The sequence below is a fragment of the Microcaecilia unicolor genome, chromosome 2 (assembly GCF_901765095.1).
Source record: "Microcaecilia unicolor chromosome 2, aMicUni1.1, whole genome shotgun sequence".
NCBI lineage: Eukaryota > Metazoa > Chordata > Amphibia > Gymnophiona > Siphonopidae > Microcaecilia > Microcaecilia unicolor.
Window position 1 is genome coordinate 72,095,655 of NC_044032.1, and position 24,532 is coordinate 72,120,186.

The 24,532-nt window shown below is 40.7% G+C and overlaps 1 protein-coding gene across 4 annotated transcripts in view; it reads left to right on the top strand.

Annotated features, from left to right (window-relative positions):
• The window catches only part of SLC1A3 (solute carrier family 1 member 3), a 239,477-nt gene that overhangs the window by 35,561 nt on the left and 179,384 nt on the right, over nt 1–24,532 (top strand). For 3 of the 4 annotated variants that reach the window (XM_030192149.1, XM_030192150.1, XM_030192152.1), the window contains exon 2: nt 8,938–9,075. The exons of the other annotated variant lie outside the window; for it this stretch is intronic. In XM_030192149.1, coding sequence (XP_030048009.1) covers nt 8,938–9,075 — 138 coding nt within the window. The remainder of the gene's footprint in view (nt 1–8,937; nt 9,076–24,532) is intronic. 4 annotated transcript variants of the gene reach the window in all.

The window sequence follows — 24,532 nt, forward strand, 5'->3', positions numbered from 1 at the left end:
CAGATTTCACCCTGACCCCCTCCCGCCGCCAGCCCTCCCCCGCTGCCATTTCTTACTTTTGCGTCCGCTTCCTCCTGCGCCTTTAAAAATATTTCTTCAGCTGGCGGGGGACCCCAAAAGTAAGAAACGGCAGCGGGGGGGGGGGGGGGGTCCGGTAATGGCGGAGGGGGGGTCGGTGGCGGCAGGGGGGGTAAAATGTGCCCCCTCCCTCTGGCTCTGGACCCCCTACCGCCGGAGGCCAGATACGCCCCTGCTCTGTAGATCACGAGCAGCTACATTGGTTCTTTGTCTCTTAGCTGGATTAGGAGGCATTCTGACTCAGACATAAAGTATATGGGGACAGAATTAAATATCTCAATATGTAAGAAACCAACCCTTTCTCCCCATCTTTAAACAAGCTCTGAAAACTTACTTTTCTCCATTTCCTTTCCTACGACTATGTAGCTTCCCCTGCTTTCCTTCTCCACTCTCTCTTTTTAGCTTGTACATGTTAAACCACACTATGTCTATGTGAAGGCCCCAGCGATATATCAAATGAGATGAAATAATTAAAATGGGAGAAAAGAGCTATGATAGGGACATTTAAATATCTCCACGGTATATATACCTAGGAGGTGAGCCATTTTCGGTTAAAAGGATGCTCTGGAATGAGAAGACATAGGATGAAGTTAAAAGAGGATAGACTCAGCAGTAATTTAAGGGGTTGATTTTCAGCAGGAGTTAACCAGGCAGGAGAGCTCCTGTTAAGTTAATGCCAATTTTCTGGCAGTTAACCAAGTGCCATTGAATATCATGTGTAACCACCATGGCATTATCTGTTTGGTAGACGAAAACACAGAAGAACAAACTGTCACAGTCCGCAAACACAGCAAAGAGGACAAGAAAAATCACAAGATGATGCTTAAAAAGTTCCAAAATTTATTAACATCCAAGATGGCCCATGTCAAGTCTTGGATGTTAATAAACTTAGGAACTTTTTGCATATCTTCTTGTGATTTTTCTTGTCTCGTTTTCTGTTTGGTCCCGGGGCAGTCTGGTGGCAGAGCAGAAGCAAAGCCAGAAGTTATCCAAGCACCTCCCGATATTTAGTGCCGGTGTACAGATACCTATCCAGGTAAGTAGGACTTTATAAATTGCAGTCCTAACTTGCTCAGATAACTCTCTTAGTACCCAAATAACCTCTGGGAGTCACTGAAGTCCCGGATATGTAGTGTCAATACCAGTGCATCTTTTCTAGCAAAAAAGGTGCCGGTACTCAAATGCTAGGCCACCCTTCAAGGGTGGGGTGATCACTGAGGGATCCACCCCTCAATAGCCAGACCCTTGCAACCAGTCACAGATCCTTTGACAAAGCAGAATTGGTGTGTAGAGCCTGAGCTCTTTCATTAAAACTTGGGTCAATTTTAGCAGACAATGGAAAAGGTGCCGGTACTCAGTACCCCCACAAAAAAAGCCCTGGTCAATACCCAGATATGGGCTCGCACTGAATATCTGGGTTTAATTCAGACCACGGTGGCCAGTTTTTAAAAAACACTGACCGCTGCACACTGAATATTGATCCTAAGGAAAAATTTCTTCATGGAAAGGGTGGTGGATGCATAAAATGACCTCCCAGCAGAGGTGGTGGATAGGAGGCCTATCTGAATTAAAGAAAGAGTGGAACAAACATAAAGGATCTGCAGTAAGCAGTTTACATATTATATAGTGAGTGCTTTGGGTTAGAATTAAAATGTAATGTCAGAGGTTTGTGGGAAAATTTTAATAGCAGCTACCTGTATTGGGTCAGATTCTATATATGACATATATAGAATATGCTTAGTTTATATCCTAGTGCCTAAAACTATGTGCATCCATTTACACCAATGAAAACATGCTGTAAATCCCAGCACGTAGATTTAGGCACATAAGTACATAAGTATTGCCATACTGGGAAAGACCAAAGGTCCATCAAGCCCAACAGTGGCCAATGCAGGTCACAAATACCTGGCAAGATCATATTGTATAACAAGGCATGTAAATTTTGGAATGCCCATGAAATGCATATTTCCCCACCCATAACCATGTCCCTTTTTGCCTGCATGCGTTAAAATTTAGGCACAGTACGTTACAGAATACACTTAGCGAGTTGTGTGCGTAAATTCTAATTATTGCCAATTAGTGCTCATTATTGCTTGTTAAGTGCTGTTAACACTGATTGGCTTGTTAAGACAAGTGACACATATCAAACATATAAATGGCGAGTGACCGTACTCACTCGCAAATGCACAGTAGACACTTCCCTCTCTGTCCCGCCCCGTGTCAATACGTGATGACAGGGGCGGGACAGAGAGGGAAACTGCGCGAAGGGGAGGGGGGGAACCGCCGACGTTCCTACTGCTGCCCCCCCCCGAGGTCGCCGCTACCGCTCCCTCCACCCGGAGTCGCAGCCGCCGCCCCCCCTCCACCCGGCCTGAGCACTCTCTTCGGTATTGAACTTACATCGCCGACATGCAGCAGGCAGATCAGCTGAGCTCCCATCGGCCTACCTTCCCTGCCTGTGTCCCGCCCTCGCCAACGTTACATCACACGAAGGCGGGACACAGGCAGAGAAGGAAGGCCGACGGGAACTCTGCTGATCTGCGTGCTGTGTTTCGGTGACGTAAAGTTCAATAGCGAAGAGAGGGCCCGGGCCGGGTGGAGGGGTGGCGGCGGCGACTCCCGGGGGGCCCTGCAGCGGCGAGGGGAGGGGGTCTTGGAAAAACCCCATACTAGCCCGTTTTAACGGGCTCAACGGCTAGTTATTATAGAATATGCTTGGATTTTGGAGCGTATCACTAGGCACTCTATATAGAATCTGGGGGATTATATCTAGTTGCAGCTAGCATTTTGAGTCTATCACTTTAATGCTCACTAGGTATTTAAACAAGTATGGATTTAAATATATTGCCCACATAAAACATTTCAAATTAATTTCAGATTTGCTACTTATGATTGATATTGACAATCTTATTTATAAATTCTGGTAGCAACATATCATATACAAGCAATAAGGACTAAATTCTATAAATGATGCCTAAAGAATTGATGCTAAAACACCTGCACTTAGCACTATTCTATAAACCTCGCCTAAAGTCAGACATGGTTTCTAGCCGCATTGAGCCTGCCATGAGTGGGAAAGCGCGGGGTACAAATGTAACAAAACAAAACAAAACAAAAAAAAATATATATATATATAGCACCTATCCCTGTGACTAAAATTTATGCGTGACCATGTACACTAACTAAAACCTGGTGTAATTTTCCGTGTCTAATTTAGACGTGGATCAGGTGTATTCTATAACAGTGCGTGTAACTTAGAGGAATGCCCATGACCTGCCCATGCTCATCCCATAGCCACAAACCCTTTTGTAATCTCCACATTAGAATGTACATGTACCGCTTTACAGAATATGCTTAGAAAGTTCGTAAATTCTAATTAGTGCCAATTAGTGCTGATAGTTGATTTTTAGTGGCCAATTATCAGCGCTGATTAGCTTGTTAAGCAATTAAGTTGCATGCACAAATCAGATACATATGCTGATTTGCGTGCACAACTTTAGTCATCGTTTATAGAATCTGGGGGTAATTGTCACAAAGCACAATTTACAGAATATTAAAGTAAAACATGGTGGGAAACAGTACAAAAAAATTTCCATGTAGAACTCATTAAATTTACTTTTGTTAATCTACCATAAGTATGATCCTCTGTTAAGTTTGGCTTCTATTCTTCACAATTACTAATGCGTATAAATGAGCTTTTGTCAGGCAGATGTTGGCCAGTAGCATTTTGTTTCAGGCTTTAAAATATATTTCTTTCCACGGCATTACATTTTGACAATCACATCTGCAGAAATTGTTAAACAATAGATGTAAGGTAATTTCTGCAACAGACAAGGGGCCCTTTTACTAAGCTTCGCTAATAAACGAGCTTAGTACATCCTAACAAAGAAGTTTCCCGCACATTAACCTCCAAATTCTATATATCATGCCTTAATTTCCATTCTATATATCGTGCCTTAATTTAAAGAAGATTTTATATATCAGGTTGTTTATCTGCGAGGACATCCCAGGAGTTTGATTTCGTTTTTCAGTGGGATTATTTTCCCTGCCAGTTCCTGGTTTAGGTCTAGGGTTTGTGCTGTCTTATTTCCCACCCATAATATATTGTTTTTTCAGGGTCGATTTTTAGTTTCAGGGAGCAAAACCACTCATATAGCACCTTGAAGACTTCTTTCATATGTGTGTATTTTGATGATGGGTTTGTCCCTGAGAATAATAGGATAATGTGATCTGCATAGGTGTAATATTTGATTTTGTGTGGGTTTAATATCATCCCTCTGTCCCTGAGATAGGAGTTGAAGAGAATAGGGAAGAGTGGGGAGTCTTGTAGAACTCCATGTTTCATGGGCCATGGTTGAGATTGGGATTGTTCCATTTGACTTAAATAGATCTGTGCTTTAGGAATTCTGAGAACCAGCTGAGTATTCTAACTCCTACTTCTTTGAGCATTGCTAGGAGGGTTTCATGGTTGACCAGGTCAAAGGCCACTGATAGGTCTAGTTGCATGATGAAAATTTGCTGATCTTTATCTATGAGGAGGTGTAGCTCTGATAGTAGACCTGCCATTACTGTTTCTGTGCTGTATTTAGAGCAGAATCCTGATTGCATTGGATCCAGTAGTTGGTGGTGTTCCATGTAGTCCTGTAGTTGGGTTGCGACCATGGTCTCCAGGATTTTAGTTATTGTGGGTATGTTTGCTACTGGTCGATAGTTGGGAGAATTCTTCTCAAGCGGTTCTCCCTTGATAAGTGGGTTGAGTACTATTCCTCCTAGTTCTTTTGGGAAGCATTTTTTAGATAATGTGATGTATACTATTGTTGTTAGATGGTTCAGGATCTTTGTTGGTGCTGATTTAAGATAATCTGCTCTGCATGGGTCAAAGATGCATTGTCCCTTCAAAAATGTTTGTATTGTGGGCTTGAGGTCTAGAAAGTTTGTTTTTGAGAAATTGGACCATTGATGGTCTACGGGGCTTTTGTCGTCCAAGTTTTCTGTGGATTCTGTTTTTGGTTCTCTGGGTTATCTTAGGAATAGTGTCAAGTATTTTCTCTGTCTTCTCCTGAAAGAATGTTGCAAAGATTTCTGCCATTAAACTGAATTCAGAGTTTGTTTATGTTGGTTTGGTCAGTGATTTAACTAGTTGAAATAGGAAGCAGGTTGAATTGCTGCTTGCTTTTCTGGTTTTATCTTTTCCTTGTATATTTATATTTGTTTTTGAGGGAGGTCAGGTTTTAAGATTTTTCTTTTATGCGTGTGTTGTGATTTAATATTGCCTTTCTGTAGAATCCTTTCCTGAAACCAGTTTAGTTCAGATGTAAGCAATTGGTATCCTCTAGATATATATTGAGCTGATCTGCAATGATTTTTTTTAATTAGTTTTACTAGAAAAGGAAGTTAGAAATTGACTGATATTTGTAACATCTGAATGGCTTTTATAGCAGTCTTTTAATCTAGGATTTATATATACAATTTTACAAGATTGTAGAACTACAGCAGATTCTAGAGATGTAGTGATCAGGTTGTATATGAATGACAAGAAAAATTCTTTAAATTTCTTAAGTAGAGAGAATGACACAGGGTCATGAGATGCTGTTGTAATTTTTAATACTATCCAAAAGTCACCAGAAACCCACCATACCCACATATAGGTGCCTCTTTCACTCATAAGAGCTATTGTAGTGGTATACAGTTGAGGGCAGTGGGTTTTGGAGGGCTCAGCAGACAAGATAAGGGAGCAATGGTGAGATATTGTTACAAACAGTATTATCGGAAAAAAAAGAGAGACATTTTGTGGTTTTGAAAATGGTCATGTTTTTTATTCGGATTTGGGATGTTTAGTGCAAAACGTCCAAAGTCCGACTTGGACATCATATTGAAAATGCCCCTCTCAGTTACCTCTGGGAGCTGAGAATCAATATCATGTAATTTAGGTTTTGTTAGAATTCTTACTAGTTGAAAACATTTATTTATTTATTTATTTATTGTTCGCTTATATCTAACATTTTCCCACTCATGCAGGCACAATGTGGCTTACAAAACATTAATAAGATTACAAAATAGGAAACTTAGAAAAGTATACAGGAAGTAAGCAAGGGGAAAAGCATCTAACAGGGCAAACTAGCAGGATAGGGGTCAGGGAGGGTGCATCAGGCAGCGGTATAAAGTGAGGAGTAGGTCTTGGCAAAGAAGTGGGTCTTCAACAACTTCTTGAAGAGGGCATGGTCCGCTTGAGTTTTGAGGTGATGTGGGAGAGCGTTCCAGTGCTTAGGGCTCCAATAGCGGAAGGACGAGGCGAAGATCTTCTTGTACTTGACACCCTTACAGTTTGGGAAGTGCAGATGGAGGTAGGAACGAGTGGCAGGATTGGCATTCCTGGGCAGAAGATTGATCAAGGGGTGCATATATTCCGGGGCAAGCCCATAGATGATTTTATGGGTCAAGGAGCAGAGCTTAAAGGCAATGCGCTCCTGTATAGGCAGCCAGTGTAATTTGAAGTGCAAGGGTTCCGCATGTGCAAAGCGTCGCTCTCCTAGGATGAGTCTCGTGGCAGTGTTCTGAACTGTTTGGAACTTTTTTTTTTTTTTTTTTACAGTATTAGGGACTGAAATAATAATTTTGGGATAATAGACTTTTTAAATTAAAATTACCTTATTTGTATAAGTTTTTGCCATTTGTTTATGAGCTATTGATATTTCTACGTGCATAGTTTTCTCTGTAAGTCGTAATTTTGGTGAATACCAGAGTTTCTTGTTCTTGAGGGAAGTGGTTTGATGGGGGTGATTTTATCAAAAGCCAATTTCATATCTTTGCACCATTGTGTATTATTTTTCTAAAGATAGGTTGAGAAATGAATCTAGGTTCAGATCTAATTTGCCATTGTGCCTCAGTAGTAATTTAATAATGGTTCACTACAATATGTGAATAAGGAGACATGTATTAATGAGAACAGTAGTAATTGATGATCAGTCCAAGGAAGTAACTTATGTATCATTTGTGATATATTTGGATGCATAGAAGAGTTTGTTATAATAAGGCCTAATGTGTGCCCCGCTGAATGTTAATGCTGCATAGTGAAAGAGCCCCTAAGCTTCCTTTTATAGGCCAAAGTGGAAGAATATCCTCTTCAAATGAGTCTTTAGACCTCTATTCCTCAGCATTCCTGAGTTGAGCAAATAATAATGCATGATTTTTTGCTGCAAAAAGTAATATTTGAGCAGTATCCAACACTTTTTCCTCTGCGCTATGGAGATTTGGTCTTTTGATTAATATTTTGCACACCTCTAACTTCTATGAACAAGAGGTTTTAAGACCATGCAATCTCTATTTAAAGAAGAGAGTTTTAAATTTACTGCACTGCTTGCAGACCTACTGGTATCACTTTACACCTACGGACCTGCAAATGAATTTTCAAAGTTCAGGGCCAGTTGCACAACAGGTATTTTTGTCCCCACAAAGTTTGCACTATAAGTCAGGTGTCTCCTGACTCCATTCTCCCATTACTCCCAGCCCTACTTTTTTGAGGTGTGAATAAAGATATCCACAGTGTTTTACATCACAGAAGTGGAGGATAATTTCCAACCCAGGTACTGTTTAATTGCCTGGGTAAAATCTTTGAAAACCAAATTACTAAGAAAAGTGTTGTGAAAATTATTAATCTAGAATTCATGTATTTTCATGGATATTTTAACTATTATTTTCTCTTTGAAGATACTAATGATTTGCTAATCACTTGAAATATTAAGCTGCCCTGTAATGAATATCATTTTAAAAGGTAACTTTATTATGTAAATTATATAGAATCTGCATGTTTTCTAAAAGAACTATAGACTAGAAGAGTCTTTTACTGAAGTGTGTTAAGTTTTTGCACCTACTACACCTCAATTGTAAAAGTTATGTTGTAGAAGTACAAAACCCATGAGGTAAATGCAGAGGGTATGATAAGCATCTGCTCTATATTTAGCATACAGGGCAGACACTTACTATATAGGCACCATGTGCGCTGGCAGAGAATCGCCGAGGTGACACATCCCCCACACCTCCAAAGTCTCATTCTCCCATAACACAGACACTCCATATAGTATCCCTCTCAATTAGACCCCTTCCAATAGTTAATCTCCCAATCCAATACCCCCCTCATAGTGGCTCCCCAAAAAGCAACCCTCTCATACTCTGCCCCTCCACACCTGTACCAGTGCTACTCTGGGTTCAAAATAGCTGTAATGACCCTCTAGTGGTAGTCTCATGATACTACTCCTAGGGGGCATTCTTTAATATAAGGGGTGAGGGAGGGTCCAGGTTTGTTGGGGGCCTCTGTTTGGAGGGTTTTATTTTGAGAGGGTCTTGATCAGAAGAGAGGGATCAGATGGGGAGACTCTGCTTTAGGGGGCTTTTGGAAAGATGTTGCTCAGGGGGGAGGTCATATTGCCTTGCTGTGGCAGACATGTGTTCTTTGCTTTTTGTGCCAGTCTTCTCTTTGTCAGTCATAAGCTACATGTTCAATAATCCTCTAGCAAATATCTTCATTATGCTTTAAAGCTAACCAGTGATCAACCAATGGGCAGACAAGTTCTTAGTATGTAATCAGCATTTATGCTTATTTAATCTGAATCTCATACATCTTGATGTATATTCCACAGAGAGCAAGTCACAAGAACATAAAATTCAATGGACAACACAACTGGTTTTATAAACGAGTGCACATCGAGGTCCATTCTCACACTTTATTGATGAAGTTTCAGATTTAATTTTATATTGGATATGTTAAGATAAATCTGATTGGAAGTAGATTATTTACTGTTGATCTGTTAACATATTCATATTACTTTGTTGGGTGTTACAATAGATGTTTTCTTCTTTCAGGTGTGATTCTTGGATTTTCTGTCCGATCCTACAAACTAAGCTACCGGGAAGTAAAGTACTTTGCATTTCCAGGAGAGCTGCTGATGCGAATGTTGCAGATGTTGGTGCTCCCACTCATTGTATCCAGTTTGGTTACAGGTATCAAATTTTTAATCAAATTTCTTCATAAATGTATTTCCAGCATATCTAATTTAGCAAGATAGGTAGTACTAATTCATAACTGGAGATAAGATTATGTGAGACACATATGGCTGTGCATTTTAGAGAATCCAGTATCCCATCCCACCTTCCAACACACATGTGATCTAATGTGTTTTGGAACTGGGTTTCTTCTTCAAAAGTCTCTCTCTCTCTCTCTCTCTGTTATTCCGGGCGTGAGCCCTTGAGCCCAGGCCGAGGCCTAGTATAGGATTTTGGCCAAGGCCTAGGGTAGACCAAACAGGCCCCACGCACCACCCCAGCCACCAAGCCCCGCACACTCAACAGCCAAAAGGCACCACCAGAGAGTGGGAGATAAAGAATTCAGGCGGGCCTCATGGCTGATCGGGAACCCACTCACACAAAGACCAAGCAAGCGGGCCTCACGGCCGACTGAGAACTGAGTCACACTCTGGGAAGGGAGAAAGAACAACAAAGGCTCCACATGGAACTGGGCCTCAAGCAGCGCACACAATGCAGGGTAGAGTCACAAAGAAAAGGGTGAGAGGCAGAAGTCTCTGAAGGTATACAAGGCTATGCCACAGGCGAGCAAGAATGCAGGAAGCCCCAGAAAGAAACACTCTAGGCTTATACAACACAGCGCTCAAGGAAAAAGAAAACAACTATAGGAATACACTCTAGGCTGAACCATTCAGCACACAAGGGAACTAGGCTGTACCTACAGCATACAACAATACAGGGAAAGGGGAAGCCACTCAAGGAATACTCTTGGCTGTACCTTACAGCACTCAGGGAAAAGGGGAAGGAAAACCACCTATAGGAATACACTCTAGGCTGAACCATTCAGCACAAAAGGGAACTAGGCTATACCTACAGCATACAACGATACAGGGGACACACTAGGCTGAATATACAGCATACAAAGGGAAAGGGAGAACTACCTAAGGAATATACAAAGCTGGCCCCACAACCCCCAAGGGAAAAAGGGAACTGCTAAAGGGAACAAACAGGATCACAGCTACTCAGCAGACAAAGATAAAGCGGAGAGTAAGCAAACAGAGGAAACTGCCTTGACACACACAGACCAGAAAAGGAAGAGAAAGTTAAATAAACTTACTACATGCGCCGAAAATAATTTTTATTTTCTGAAGCGTGGCAGAAACCGGGCGGTAATCGTCATTCTATTAGCATAGATGATTACCGCACGGTTACCATGTGAGAACTTACCGCTAAGTCAATGGTTGGTGGTAAGGTCTCAGACCCAAAATGGACACGTGCCAATTTTTATTTAGCCGCACGTCCTTTTTTCACAGAACTTTTAAAATAGGCCTTTTTTACAGGCTCGCTGAAAAATGGATCTGTGTGTGCCCAAAGCATGCATCTACACTAGCGCAGCCCATTTTAGTAAAAGGGCCCCTCAATCTAGTAGAAACTGAAAAACGATAAAGTGACTCAACAAAGCATTAACATAGGATGGGCTGGAAAGTAAAAGACTCAGGAGCAAATATTCAATGGGATATATGTGGGCAAGATAGGCTTCTGGCTGCTTAAACCCCATTCAGCAGGCTATCCCTGGATATTCAGCAGCACTTAACTGCTCAATATCTCTGAATATCCACTCTGACTGCCGCAGCGTTCTGTGGTTCATGCCAGAGCGGCTTGGGGGTGGAATCAGGGAGGAGCTGTCAGTTATACAGACATCTGCTGTACTCAATGCTGATGCCCGCATAGTTAAGCAAGAAGATAAAACCACACAAAATGCAGGCCTACATTCACTTACTTACGCAGATGGGAACACTGAATATCAGCTGATCTGGATATTCAGTGCCAGTACCCGGACATGGCCTGGCATTGAATACCTGGGGAATATTGACCCTCAAAAGCAATTAAAGAAAAAAACTACGAAAGAAAGCAAAGAAGGGGGTAACATTGTTTAAATATTCAAAAGAGAAGAAATAAAAATGTTGAGTGACATCAAAGGGGCAATATGCAGTAGAATGGATAGTTTGAAAATCCATGGATACTGCTGTTCCTGCAGATCTTAAAGCTAATTTTTAAAAGTAAATTGTGCAAGCAGTTTTTCTTTTAAAATATGCTTCCAAATGATTCATGAGTATGGAAATACGTTTTGAATTTGTACCTACTTAATCTTCAGATGGGCTTCACAGAGAAATGTAAGCCCCTCATGCACCTGTCCTCCCTTACATCTCCCACCTCTGGGAATGCCTCTTATTCCCATGATTAAGACTAAATGCCTTGAAAAACTTGATGGCTGGATTTAGCCACCAGGGGGGAGGGTAGGGTAGAGGGAGGTGGGTGGGTGGAGAAACTTGCAGCCCAGAAATTTAGGGCACTGTTTACTAAGCCACACTAAAGGCAAGCTAGCGTTTTCAGGGCATTCTAAACATTAGCACACAATAATGCTAGAGACACCCATAGGCATTAGCACATGCTCATTTTTACTGTGTGCTAAAAATACTAGCACGCCTTAGTAAACAGGGCCCTTATTTAGCCAGCTAATCATTCATTTAACTGGTATCAGGCGAGTTCCCACCCACCAATTCCCACCTAGAACAATTCCCCCGGGACAATTCCCACTTAAGGGGACAGTTCCCACCAAGGACATCCTCCCCCCTTGACATTTCACACCCTCCCTAGCCTGTAGCTTCTTTCTTGTATTGGGTCCCATGAATACTGGCAATGCTTTTTTTTTTTTTTAACGGCATCTGAAACGAGGTTAGAGCAGCATACAGATGTACACAGAGGACATAATAACAGAATAACTTTTTGTAGGTAGAGTAATAATTTGTTATAAATCATAATCAGTGTGTCATTTTGAGGAGCTAAATTAGGTTGAAACCTAATTTGGGGGTGAGGGGGGCATTGCCCCCCCCCCACACAAACTGCAGTTTGTATTTATCTGTCTATTTATTTATTTACTGATTTATGACATTTAGATCCCATAATAAACATGAATATGGTTGAAACCTAGTTTGTGTGTGTGTGTGGGAGGGCATTGCTCCCCCACATGAACGGCATGTCTGGAAGGGGAAAGGGATGTGTAAAAGATAATGTTGTAGGGGTGTGTGAGAGGGTACTGCCCCCCCCCCCCCCCACAAACAATGTTGAAGAGAAAAGGGAGGGAGATTATTTGTGCTAGTGTATTTTGTATTTTTTGGGTTACAGGTGAGAATTGTCCTCCCTGGTGTGGTAGGAATTGGTTCAGTGGGAATTGTCCTAGATGGGAATTGGTAGGTGGAAACTGTCCAGGTGGGAACCGACCTAGAACCATTTAACTAGATATATCCCTTTGAATAATATCTTCTAAGGCATAGGTCTTCATTCCCAAGCCTTGAGGGCTGTCTACAGGTCAGATTTTTAGGATATGTCTACTGAAAATGCATGAGATGAAAGAAATTTGCATGACTAATACCGCCATTGTATGCAAATTTCTCATTTGCACATGAATAGTGCTTTTTCTTCAGCAGACGTTTTAAAAAGCTGCATGTATACTGTTAATATATGTGAACATTTATAAAATGATCCCCTTAATCCAAGCTTAAGGTGAGTTACAATTCAGGTATAGAAGGTATTTTCCTGACCCGGAGAGGGCTCCAAATCTGAGTTGAATAATATCCCTTAAAGTCTTGGTCTTCAATCCCAGTCCTCGAGGGCCACCTACAGGTCAGGTTTTCACGATACCCAGTATGAATATATATGAGAAAGATTTGCATAAAATGATAGTAGTGGGCATGCAAATTTCTCTCATTCATATTCATTATGAGTATCATGAAAACCTGACCTGTAGGTGGCCCTCAAGGACTGGGAATGAAGACCAAGACTTTAAGGGATATTATTCAACTCAAATTTGGAGCCCTCTCCGGGTCAGTAAAATACCTACTATACCTGAATTGTAACTCACCTTGAGCTTGGATTTGCAAAGGCAAGTAACTAAAGCCAAATGTCAATATACTATGCATTTCTGCTGCACAACTTTCACAAGGGAAAATGAGTGGTCTATTTAAATGAAGAGTTATTATTGAGAAGTAAAACTTCATTCAAGACAGAACTCTTAGAAATCTTCAAAATACAGGAGTCACATATTAAATATTTTCAGCAAATTATGGGTCTCTTTTACAAAGCCGCACTACCAATTCTTGGTGTGGCAAATGAGAGGAAGCCCATTCGGTTCCTATGGGCTTCCTCTCATTTGCCACGCAGGAATTGCTAGTGTGGCTTTGTAAACGAAGCCCTGTGTATCTATCAGTTTAAATTTTGTTTTATCTGCATGCCATTGTACTGCCAGAATAATGACAACAGATAGACTCTATGCAGTTTTACTTCATAATTATCAACCTGTATCTTTGTGCTGAAATTGGTTTTATGCAACCATTCATCTTTACACTATTGCAGTTCATATAATCAGTTTAATTAAATATGGAATTTCTTGCAAATAGTTTACAGTGTTCCTGGATCATGTAGATATTTATGTAGCTAAGCCACTTTAAGAACAGGCTGAGCAATGTAATATTCCCATTGCTACCTACCTATCTTGTCTCTTAAAACACTGAGCAGGTCAGAGGTCAGCATAAAGATACATAAACTTCCACCTGTTGATTGTCAGGGCCAGTCTGGAATTGAACTCATAATCTATCTAATGACTGGTGCCCTATGCACAATGAATTGTTGGTCATGGTTTAGGAATGTAGTTGTCTTAATGGTAGCCATATTGATATGTTATTTTAGCACTAACTCATGCTATTTTAACCAAGTCCCATTTTATGCAGTGAGACCTAGTTAATAATAACTGGGCTTTACAGTAAAATAACACATCTTTCTGGTAGCCCACATTGACAACAATCCCACTTAGTTCCTACCAACAACCGTGCATAAATAGCCAGAATGACAAGTTGTACTAATTGGTTTAGTTGGCAGTCAGTAAAGAGTCCAAGCATTGAACAGACATGGGAACTGAACTTCCCACAGAGGTGGTCCTTGCATACCACTGAAGCAGTGTGGAGAACCTTCAACTGCCAGTTCCCAGGCTATTCCTATTCTTTGGCTGAATGCAGGAATTCAGTTTCCATTGCTTTGAATCTGAAAGCCTTTGTAGGTAATAAATTCCTTACTAAGAGGTTTCAATTGAAGATAATGTGCAAAATCTTCTATATACTAATAATGAACTAACATGTTTGTGCAGAGACTATGGTCGGGCACTTTGCATTGCCATACACATGGCGAGGTACATTTCGAACAGAAAAAGCAGTAGTATTGCTGAAAAACACTTTTTGAAATGAAACGTGACTTTGTAAAAAGGAAGCCAAAAAGAGGCCTTGAAGCAGCTGGTACAACAGCCACTACTAAAAGGTTCAACAGGTGGAGCCCTGCGTATGTCATGTGGTTAGTAGAGATTCCAGAAGAAGAAAAGAATCAGCATGGAGAGGAGATTCCCCCTACCCCACCCCCTCGAATCTCAGGGAGAAGAAACAGAGCGAATGCACAGTTGAGGATCCGCTCTCTGGGAGAAGAGTTAGCACAGACCACAGATCCCCTTCCAAAGTCAAAATAGGAGAAAAAGAATATTGCCTCTTGGCCATTCCCTCTCTGAGCTTAGAGAAAACAGGTGGAAAGCAGATCTGGGAATCTTCTACCTACAGAGAACAGAGAGAATAGCACACACTGACATCGGATTGCCAACTATCCAGACTGTTTGGACTCAATTAACTTTTGACTGAAGGAAAAGTGAAAATGCCTGGATTTTAGACCTCGGTCTATAGCTTCTGATCACCTTCCTTCACGAGAGAGTGAGTCTACCCCACCATCATTGAAACCAGCAATATTAGCAAGCTAATCACCTTTTGCCAGAACAGGAGCTTGAGTGTCTATAGGCCCACTGTGCTTTTGTAATGTATGTACACATGCACTGTAGTAGGCTGCCAAGGTACTGCCACCTCCACTATCCTACACACCCTACTTCAGCCAGTAGGAGAAGAGCAGAGTTGGTGCTGGATGAATCTCAACTGGGCAGGCTGGAAAGTCAGTTTTGATTTTTACTTTTACTTTACTATGGTCAGGTTCAGGCTCAGTTGCCTGGACAGGTAGATGGGCGGCAGCCAGAGCAGCATTTTTAGTACAGATAGTAGCAGCAACATCAGCTTCAAGCTTGTTTCCCACTACCAGGGTCTGCATCAGCTACCATGGTTCCAAAGCCCATCATCCAAGCAACAATGAGAGGATGCTTTCAAAATCGAGAGGGGATGTACAATCATAGGTAGAAGATACCATAAGCAAATATTTTACTCAGCTTTTCTACATATTCAGAATGTTCATACTTGAAAGTTAGCAAACCTATTCACCGGAGGTTCCATCTTTTGCTTTGGTAAAGCCGAAGAGTTAGTATAAGAAAAGAATCCCTTCCCTCGGCCTCAGGAGGAGAGCAAAAGTACTGCATGTTGGAGATCCCCTCTCTGGGCCAAGGAAAAATTAGCTTGGGACTGGGGATCTCAACTCTGGGCCATAGAAGGAGAGAGAGGATCAGTATGGACTGAGGAATCCATGAGGAGAAAGTACAGACCTGGAAATCCCCTTCCTGAGTCCCAACAAGCAAGAATAGTCAGCACAGGCCTGGATCCCCTTACTAGATCTTAGGAGAATATGAGTTAGCATGAGTAGAAAAATTCCCTCAGTGGCTCCTGGATCAGAAGCTATTAGTGATGGTGAAATATTTTTAAATAGTCACAGCCACGGTGTTTACAGAGTTCTACTTATAGCCCTCTTCAGAAAGTTCTATCACAGGCAAACAGTGGGAGAACCCTTTTTGAAAAGCATAATGATCTTTCCTGTACTAATAAATAGGCACACAGTCAATTGTAGCTACTTGTTAAAAAAAACCCTAAATAAATGTATAACATAGTAGCATCACTGTAATGGCATTTCGTCTCACCCACCTATATTCTACCTGCACATAGGGGTCCTTTTACTAAGCCACGCTAAAAAGTGGCTGGCTCTGCTGTCAGCATGTGGGCTTCCCACATGCTATGGCCACTTTACCGTGGCAGTAAAATAGACTCGTTCATTTTTTTTTAATGACCACTCGCTAATTTTCCCATTAGCACGTGGTCATTACCACTGGGAGCCCTTAGTGCCACCTTTTTAGGAGGTGGTAAGGGTTTCCGTGCTACTTCTGCACTAATCATCTTTCCTGTACTAATAAATAAGCAACAGTCAACACTACCAATTAACACAGGCATGTTGGGTGTTATTAGGAAGGGTATGGAGTCCAGGTGTGCGGATGTTATAATGCCGTTGTATCGCTCCATGGTGCGACCGCACCTGGAGTATTGTGTTCAGTACTGGTCTCCGTATCTCAAAAAAGATATAGTAGAATTGGAAAAGGTACAGCGAAGGGCGACGAAAATGATAGTGGGGATGGGACGACTTTCCTATGAAGAGAGGCTGAGAAGGCTAGGGCTTTTCAGCTTGGAGAAGAGACGGCTGAGGGGAGATATGATAGAAGTGTATAAAATAATGAGTGGAATGGATCGGGTGGATGTGAAGCGACTGTTCACGCTATCCAAAAATACTAGGACTAGAGGGCATGAGTTGAAGCTACAGTGTGGTAAATTTAAAACGAATCGGAGAAAATTTTTCTTCACCCAACGTGTAATTAGACTCTGGAATTCGTTGCCGGAGAACGTGGTACGGGCGGTTAGCTTGACGGAGTTTAAAAAGGGGTTAGATAGATTCCTAAAGGACAAGTCCATAGACCGCTATTAAATGGACTTGGAAAAATTCCGCATTTTTAGGTATAACTTGTCTGGAATGTTTTTACGTTTGGGGAGCGTGCCAGGTGCCCTTGACCTGGATTGGCCACTGTCGGTGACAGGATGCTGGGCTAGATGGACCTTTGGTCTTTCCCAGTATGGCACTACTTATGTACTTATGTACTTATGTAGTCTCCACCCCAGACACTCCTCCCGCAGCAAAAAATTAAAAATATTGTTTACCGCGGGAGTAGTCCACACTGATGGCCAAACTACTGTGAGACACCTCAGTGTGTCCCAATTTAGTGCCCTTTTACCACATGGTAGGCCTGTGTTGGGTCTACCGCACCTTAGTAAAAGGGCCCCTATGTTTGATAAAATCAGGACCCCTTTAAATAAAGGAGACTCTTGTTAAAGCTTTTGGTCAAAAGTTAAAGAAGTGAGTAGTCATTTCTTTAACAAAAGATTCATGAGTTTTAAGACCACTGTATGTTTAAAGACCAAGTTTATCCATAATTATTGTATAATAACATTTCCTGGATTTAAATCAGTATTTTAACATGCCCAGTTCAAAAAGTTGGGAAAAACAAATGCTCTTTAAGGGTGTATATTTCTAATGTAGGGACCAATCTATTAAACTGTGCTAATGCTTTCACTAGTGGTAAAAATATTAGCAGCATTTTAATGTTTGTAAATTGTGATAAGATAATGAGAAGCAAAACCATGTATCAGTTCAGTAAAAATACTAATTGTATGCAACATTTGCTGTACAGATGAATCATTGCAAAAAGTTTAACTACACCTCAGAAAGATATAGCAAATTTTTGCAAATGACATTTGAAGGTAAAGTCCATGCATACTTTTCCATATGGCTCATTTGCATGTCATTAACATCAACCATTAATATGCATTATGAAAACCACTTTAACAGTCGATGTTACATTCTAGGTACATTGGCCCCATAACTCTATACAGACCCAAAGGTCAAAACTAAATTTTAAGTTAAAATTTTGTTTCTTTTCAGTTTTATGGTACACCTATGAAATTCACAGATTAGAGCCTACTATGATATGAGGCTTGCTTCTGGCTCCTGCCATCCACCTATTCAACTCCCTCAGTTCCCTGTGGAGTCTGTCAGAAAGTTACAGCAGGATCTCATAGCTCAGTGGTTTGAGGTTTAGTCCTCCAGCTTCAGCAATGGTCCTAATATCAAGGTATTGTGATTAGTGTGAGGTTGCGGGGTATTAAATCATTACCCGCCTCAATCTGTTAAAACTCATAGCTCAGACCTCAGGCTTGATTTGAGTCAAATGACTGAGAAAATATTCTTTATTTTAGTCTTAGTAATCTAGGAACTTATAAAAATACCTACCAAAAATAAACATGAATTTTTGGTACGATAGAATTCTTTTTTTTTTTTTTTTAGGGTGGGGATGGAGGCAGGGCTTGGCAGTTTTCCTCTTTCTTCTTTGGGCTTTCTACTCAGTCTGAACCAGGATTGACTGGGATATTAGTTTGTTCTGACCTGGTTTTACAGCCTGCCTCACTGACACAGACTAGTCAATAATTACTGTGGATTCTTTTGGGTTCGTATTAGGTAAATGAGACTTTTATTAGAGGTTCATTATTGTCTAAGATACACAATGATTAAGCTATATACCTAAAAAGAAACAATACCTATCTATAGTTAAAAAGAAACAATCATTATATCACTAGTCACTACATCCAAGCAAAGCTAGGAGTTTCTAGACCAGGAAAAGAAGCAATAATACACTATATATACATCATATCTATACATATATCACTGGCCCTTAATCTCTACATCCAGGCTCTTATCAGCTGGGAGGGCCCTGTTCACAGCAAAAGCCAGGAGCTTCTTTGACCAGGAAATATGGTTCTCTGTGCAGTACATACATTACTCACAGACGAGTTCCCAGTTTCACTGACAGAAACTCCCTTTTTTATTAGGCTTAGAACTCATGTTCAGAGCTAAGGAAAATTACAGAATGCTTGAGAATTTCTCTGTTTAGGTAAACAAGCCATACTGTGGGAATGTGGTCACATGTTTCTCAATCCAGGTGGCCAGTCTGAACTCGAAACAGGCTCCACCTCTCCCTTCACATACCAAATTAATTAGAGCTGTGTCTTATCTTCTTACACATTCCAAATGATTTTCATACAAACAGAATTAGTTCTAATCAAAATACAGATCCCGAGTGCACTGCCGGTCAAGGCAGAGTTGAAAAACAATCTTTAAAATCTTCCGTTACATAGTTCTACAAACTTTCATTTGCACCTACTCAGATATTATTTTCTCTTTTTTATAGTCCTTTGCCCCCAGTATAATTAGACTGATTTGGGCCATAGGGTCATGCACTGTGTTTCCTTTAGGAACCCTATAATCATGGTCCCTCCTCAACCACTTCAGCACAGGAAAGGGTCACTGCAGAGCCTGCCTCAAGAGATGGGGAATGGCAAATAGTGAACTGTTTGCTAATTAAAGGGGAAAGGCACAAAGGTGTCAATTGCATTTACTTTTAACACAAACAAAACCTCAAAGCTGCAATCAACACCCACTCACATTCAGTGCTTAACAGTGTTGCTATTATAGGGGTACCAAGGACTATCATCGGTTTCACTCTTTTTCAAAAGAAAGAGGAAAAAAGAACAGTGAAAACCTCCAATACAGGCGAAAAGACTGTTCTCACCCCCCCCCCCATCTATATATTTAAAATAGAACCTTTATGACTTCTGTCTTATAAATTCCCCAAAAGTACTATTCCTAATCTAATCAGTCGTTAAATTTATGAATTTTTTAAATGTAAACACTTAGCTTGCTGATCATGTTGTCTGCTGACACCCCCTCCCCTCATCCTGGAAGATGTCAACCTTTCAGCTAAACTGGTACTCCAGGGGTCCCTCAACTTTCTCCATGTTTCAGTAACCCTTGTTCATATTACAAACGAGAAAAAATATCCTGCTTCAGGAGTTGTCCAGTGCAGGGACTATCAACCCTGCTTACAGATTCAACCTTTCGTGTGACCAATCAGCTGACTCTCTTACACACCACACTCTTGACATCACAGTCCCAATATATCCATCAATAAAAAGCACACCATTCCATAGCTACATTTAATCATGAAGGTTCAACTGTCTTTAACTTGAACATCCACCATTACTCTTTTTTAGGTACATATTTTTTCCACATCCCCGCTTCTCTTACCCAATTGAATCTGATCAATCACCATACATAGTAAATGGGCAAATTCATGACTATATTGTATACAGTGTCTCACTAACGGAGCCTCCAACTTTCTCGCATTTACACAATGTCTATGTTCTATGATTCGTGTTTTAAACTTTCTCAACATTTGCCCCACATATATTAGACCACAGGGACACCTAATGATATAAATCACATTTTTAGAATCACAGGTTGTACGATATTTCAATTGAATTTCTCCTGTAGAGGAGGGCTTTTTTAACTGTTCTTTTTTTTTTCTCTTCCTTTTGAAAAAGAGTGAAACCGATGATAGTATTTGGGACTTCTATAACAGCAACACCGTTAAGCACTACATGTGAGCAGGTGTTATTTGGAGATTTGAGGTTTCATTGTGTTAAAAGTAAATGCAATTAACACCTTAGTGCCTTTCCTCTTTATTTAGCAAAATTTTGAATTCATGAGAGTCTAGTTATCTAGTTTGCTCCTCGGAAGAATTAGAACTAGTCAAATAGTGAACAATGCAATTGTAGAGAGATACAATGTCTCATGTCATTGACTCCTATCTACTGACCCAGCTGGATTGGCAGCACTTCATTGAGTCAAGGACGCTACCATTGGCTGGCTGAATACTCATGACACTGTCTGCACATGATAATAATAATAATAATGCAACCAAGGGTTGTGAAAGCTGACCCCAACAACAAAAGACTAAACTTTAGGATCAAACATGGGATTTTCTGCGCGGTAGTACACAACATTGCTACTAAGCCACCAGGTCACTTGGTGTGTTCCAACTCTTAAAGCACAGGGAAATAATTTTGGATGTAAAATATATTTTTATGGGCTTAGAGCACATATAATCTTTTTGGTGGTTGTTTGCAATCTAAGTACAAGCATTTACACCAGCTGTATGGCTGGTGTAAGTGTTTGCACTTATAGGCATGTTTTTGGCCACTCTTTAATGACATTTAAAGCAAATATGCACAAGCCTTTACTATCTCTTCAGACACAGAACTCAGTAGTTGCATAAATCAGCTTTCAATCAGTTTTAATTACACAAAAGAAGAACTGGTCCTGTCAGGCCTTATAAAGGCCACTACTGCACAGGAGGGTCAGCTTGAAATTAATATCAAACTAAAAGAAGTCTGACTCCTGCAAAGCCTTCCAGTGTCACAAAGAAAACCCGTTTCCTACCTTAGTCATCTTTCTTGTTCACAGAGACTCCTCTGGAAGCCTTCTCTTCCTACTCTGGGCCTTTCTGTCTTGTTCATCATCATCTGGGTTTTCATTCCCTTTAGCTGGACCCCACTGTCCTGGCTCAGCAATCTAGCTAGCTTTCTCTTAAGTGGCCCTTTGAGGAAGTGCAATTAATGGGACCTGTGTTTGCTGTGCTCACTCCATCACATACCCTCCCTCCCCCAGCTCAACCATCCCAAGTGAGTGCCTACAAGTACAAGTGGAGTGGAGGAGTGGCCTAGTGGTTAGGGTGGTGGACTTTGGTCCTGGGTAGGGTTACCATATGGCTCCAGAAAAAGGAGGACGGATTAAGCCAGCCAGGTTTTACTTCCATTGCTTTCAATGGAAGTAATTGAGCCAGCCGGGTTTTACTTCCATTGCTTTCAATGGAAGTAAAACCCGGCTGGCTCAATCCGTCCTCCTTTTTCTGGAGCCATATGGTAACCCTAGTCCTGGGGAACTGAGGAAGTGAGTTCGATTCCCGGCACAGGCAGCTCCTTGTGACTCTGGGCAAGTCACTTAACCCTCCATTGCCTGCCGCATTGAGCCTGCCATGAGTGAGAAAGTGCGGGGTACAAATGTAACAAAAAAAAAAAAGTGCCACCCCCAGGAAGGGTCAAGGACTAACTCCTGCTAGGGAACCAAGCCGCTCCATCATCTGCAGCCCACTGAACTGCATTCTGGCTAGGCCCATCAGTCTGACCCAGACAGAAACCCCCTTAGCTCTACAACATAGACAAAGCAAACCATAAGCAGTAGCCACAGTCCAACTTCTCCACACCAGCTGTGAACCACACAGGTCTCATAGAAATTGATCATTGAGTCTTGCATCTGAACTCAAATACCTCTTCCTGAGCACACTGAGACCACCTCTTTAAGCAGCTGCACATAAATTTTATAATTATATAATCTATGCGCACACTGCCCATATCATCTCTACCTACAAAAAACGTACCTGTTTACCCAGGCCTTCCCTTTCCTTACCCCTTAATTTGACCCAGCTTTGGTGACTGCCCTGGAATGGATCTGCTTTATCTTTTTTCTTTGTTGATTTTCATTCTGTACTATCCTTAGTATAACGTAGTTCTTTTCTTTTTAAATGATTTTATTGTACACCACTCTGATTTTCTCCAGAAGGGCAGTATATCAAGCCCCAAATAAACTAAAGTAAAGTACATATCGCATCTAGGCATTTAAGAATATCACTTAACTATTCATTTACATACATAAGTGTTCACATATGTATGTAAATGATTAGACTACCAGCATTTATGCCACCTATAACTAACTTGTTAGTCTCACTCACACACACAGGGAGTGACATGGGCTGCACATACTGCAGCAGGACATGTTTATCCACTCCTACCCTAGCTGAGATAGTATTTAACAATCTCTCTGACCTCATGTCCAACTTTCTTTAAATTAGTCACCTTACTTTCTAACTCTTCTTACTCTCCTACCTATCTATATGTACCATCTTTGCTTATACCCTTCACTATCAATTAAAATGTTCTATTGCGTATTGTGTTGACATTGTAAGTAGTATACTATGAGGCATATTTTCAAAGCACTTAGCCTTCCAAAGTTCCATAGGTTTCTATGGAACTTTGGAAGGCTAAGTGCTTTGAAAATATGCCTCAAAGCCATACTTTTTATTGTTGTTTGAATATTTTGACTTTGCTCATGTTTCATCTATTCTTACTGTACACCGCCTTGAGTGAATTCCTTTAAAACGGCGGTAAATAAATCCAAATAAATAAATAAATATTAAGCAGTTCCTTATAGAATTACCCCCATAGTGACCTATATGAGTTTTCCAGGTTCAAAAAAAGAAAAAAAAAAGAAAAAAACACTTATCTGATCAGCACCACTACCAGCTGCATAAGTGCTTTTAAATATGGGGCCCCAAGAATTTAATCCAACAAGATATATTCATCTTTGTGGATCTTAAGGACTTAACTTACCAGTCTCTGGGCTAGGTTGACATCCTGCATGTTTAAGCTTCTGATATACTACTGTGGCCTGCATGTACCTTATTAATTCGAATAGCACTCCATTAAGCTGTTGTCTAGTAAAGTACTGCAGAGGAAATAAGGGATGAACACCCAGAAAGAACATCAAAGCCAAGTCATTGGCCAAGGACTATGATGAACCACAGGGAATCCCTTGATGAGTGACAACATACAGTTTATTGAGTTTGCTGCTTGTATCTTTTACTTTTTGAAGAAGAAATTGTGTTCACACACCTGAATTACTTGCCAATGTTCAGGCATTGCTCTCATCTACCATTGTCACAATCATTGTCTACATTTGAGACCACCATACCCTTATCCCTGAGCAGGGACTGTCTCTCTTTGTTAAATTGTACAGCACTGCGTAACCCTAGTAGCGCTCTAGAAATGTTAAGTAGTAGTAGTAGTAGTGATGAAAGCAAAGGCTGAAACATGGTCTGCATCAGGCCATTCAATAAACTACACTTTGTCACTCATCAGTGGATTCTATGTGGTTCATTATTGTCTGTGGTCAATGCCTTGCTCTTTGTTGTAGTAAATTACTGCAGCCATTCAGTTCTTTTGGTGTTTTTACTATTTTGCATGATACCAACAGTACTTTTATGTTAAAGTTGTGATGCAGTTTTTACATTATTTTCAGGTGTATTTTTCTCTTTAATTTGATGAATGCAATGAAAATTATTTAAATTGATTTAAAGTGAGCTACTTCCTGCTCTATGTCTATAGGGAAAAAACTAGAGAGAAGAAAATCAGATAGCAAAAACTTGAATAAAGACATTATGAGCACAGTTGTATGTTTTATAGAAGACCGTTTCTTTCTGTTTCTCCTTTAAGCACCACCTGGAAGAACAAAAGCCCTAAACTGCAGGTCTTTGATCTCTCCTGGTCTTAATTGCGTTAGTGACCTTAAGTTCAAAGTTTAAAGGAAAGAGAAGTGCAACAAAAGCTCATTCATTCCAGCCATATATTTTTATAATGTGTTATGTGAAAAGTTCTGACAGTGTGACCCACTTATTAAATTATTTGCAGTCCGAAAAGCAATGAGTTCATCACAGCTGGCTGCATGAGAGGTTTCAGTGCATCATAGCACATGGTTGACATTCTTATAGGATTTCCTCTACTTGTACAAGCAAAAGTGCCCTGGATGAAAATGAAAAGGTTGTTTTTCTTCCAACTTATGATGGTAAGAAGGAAGACACTAT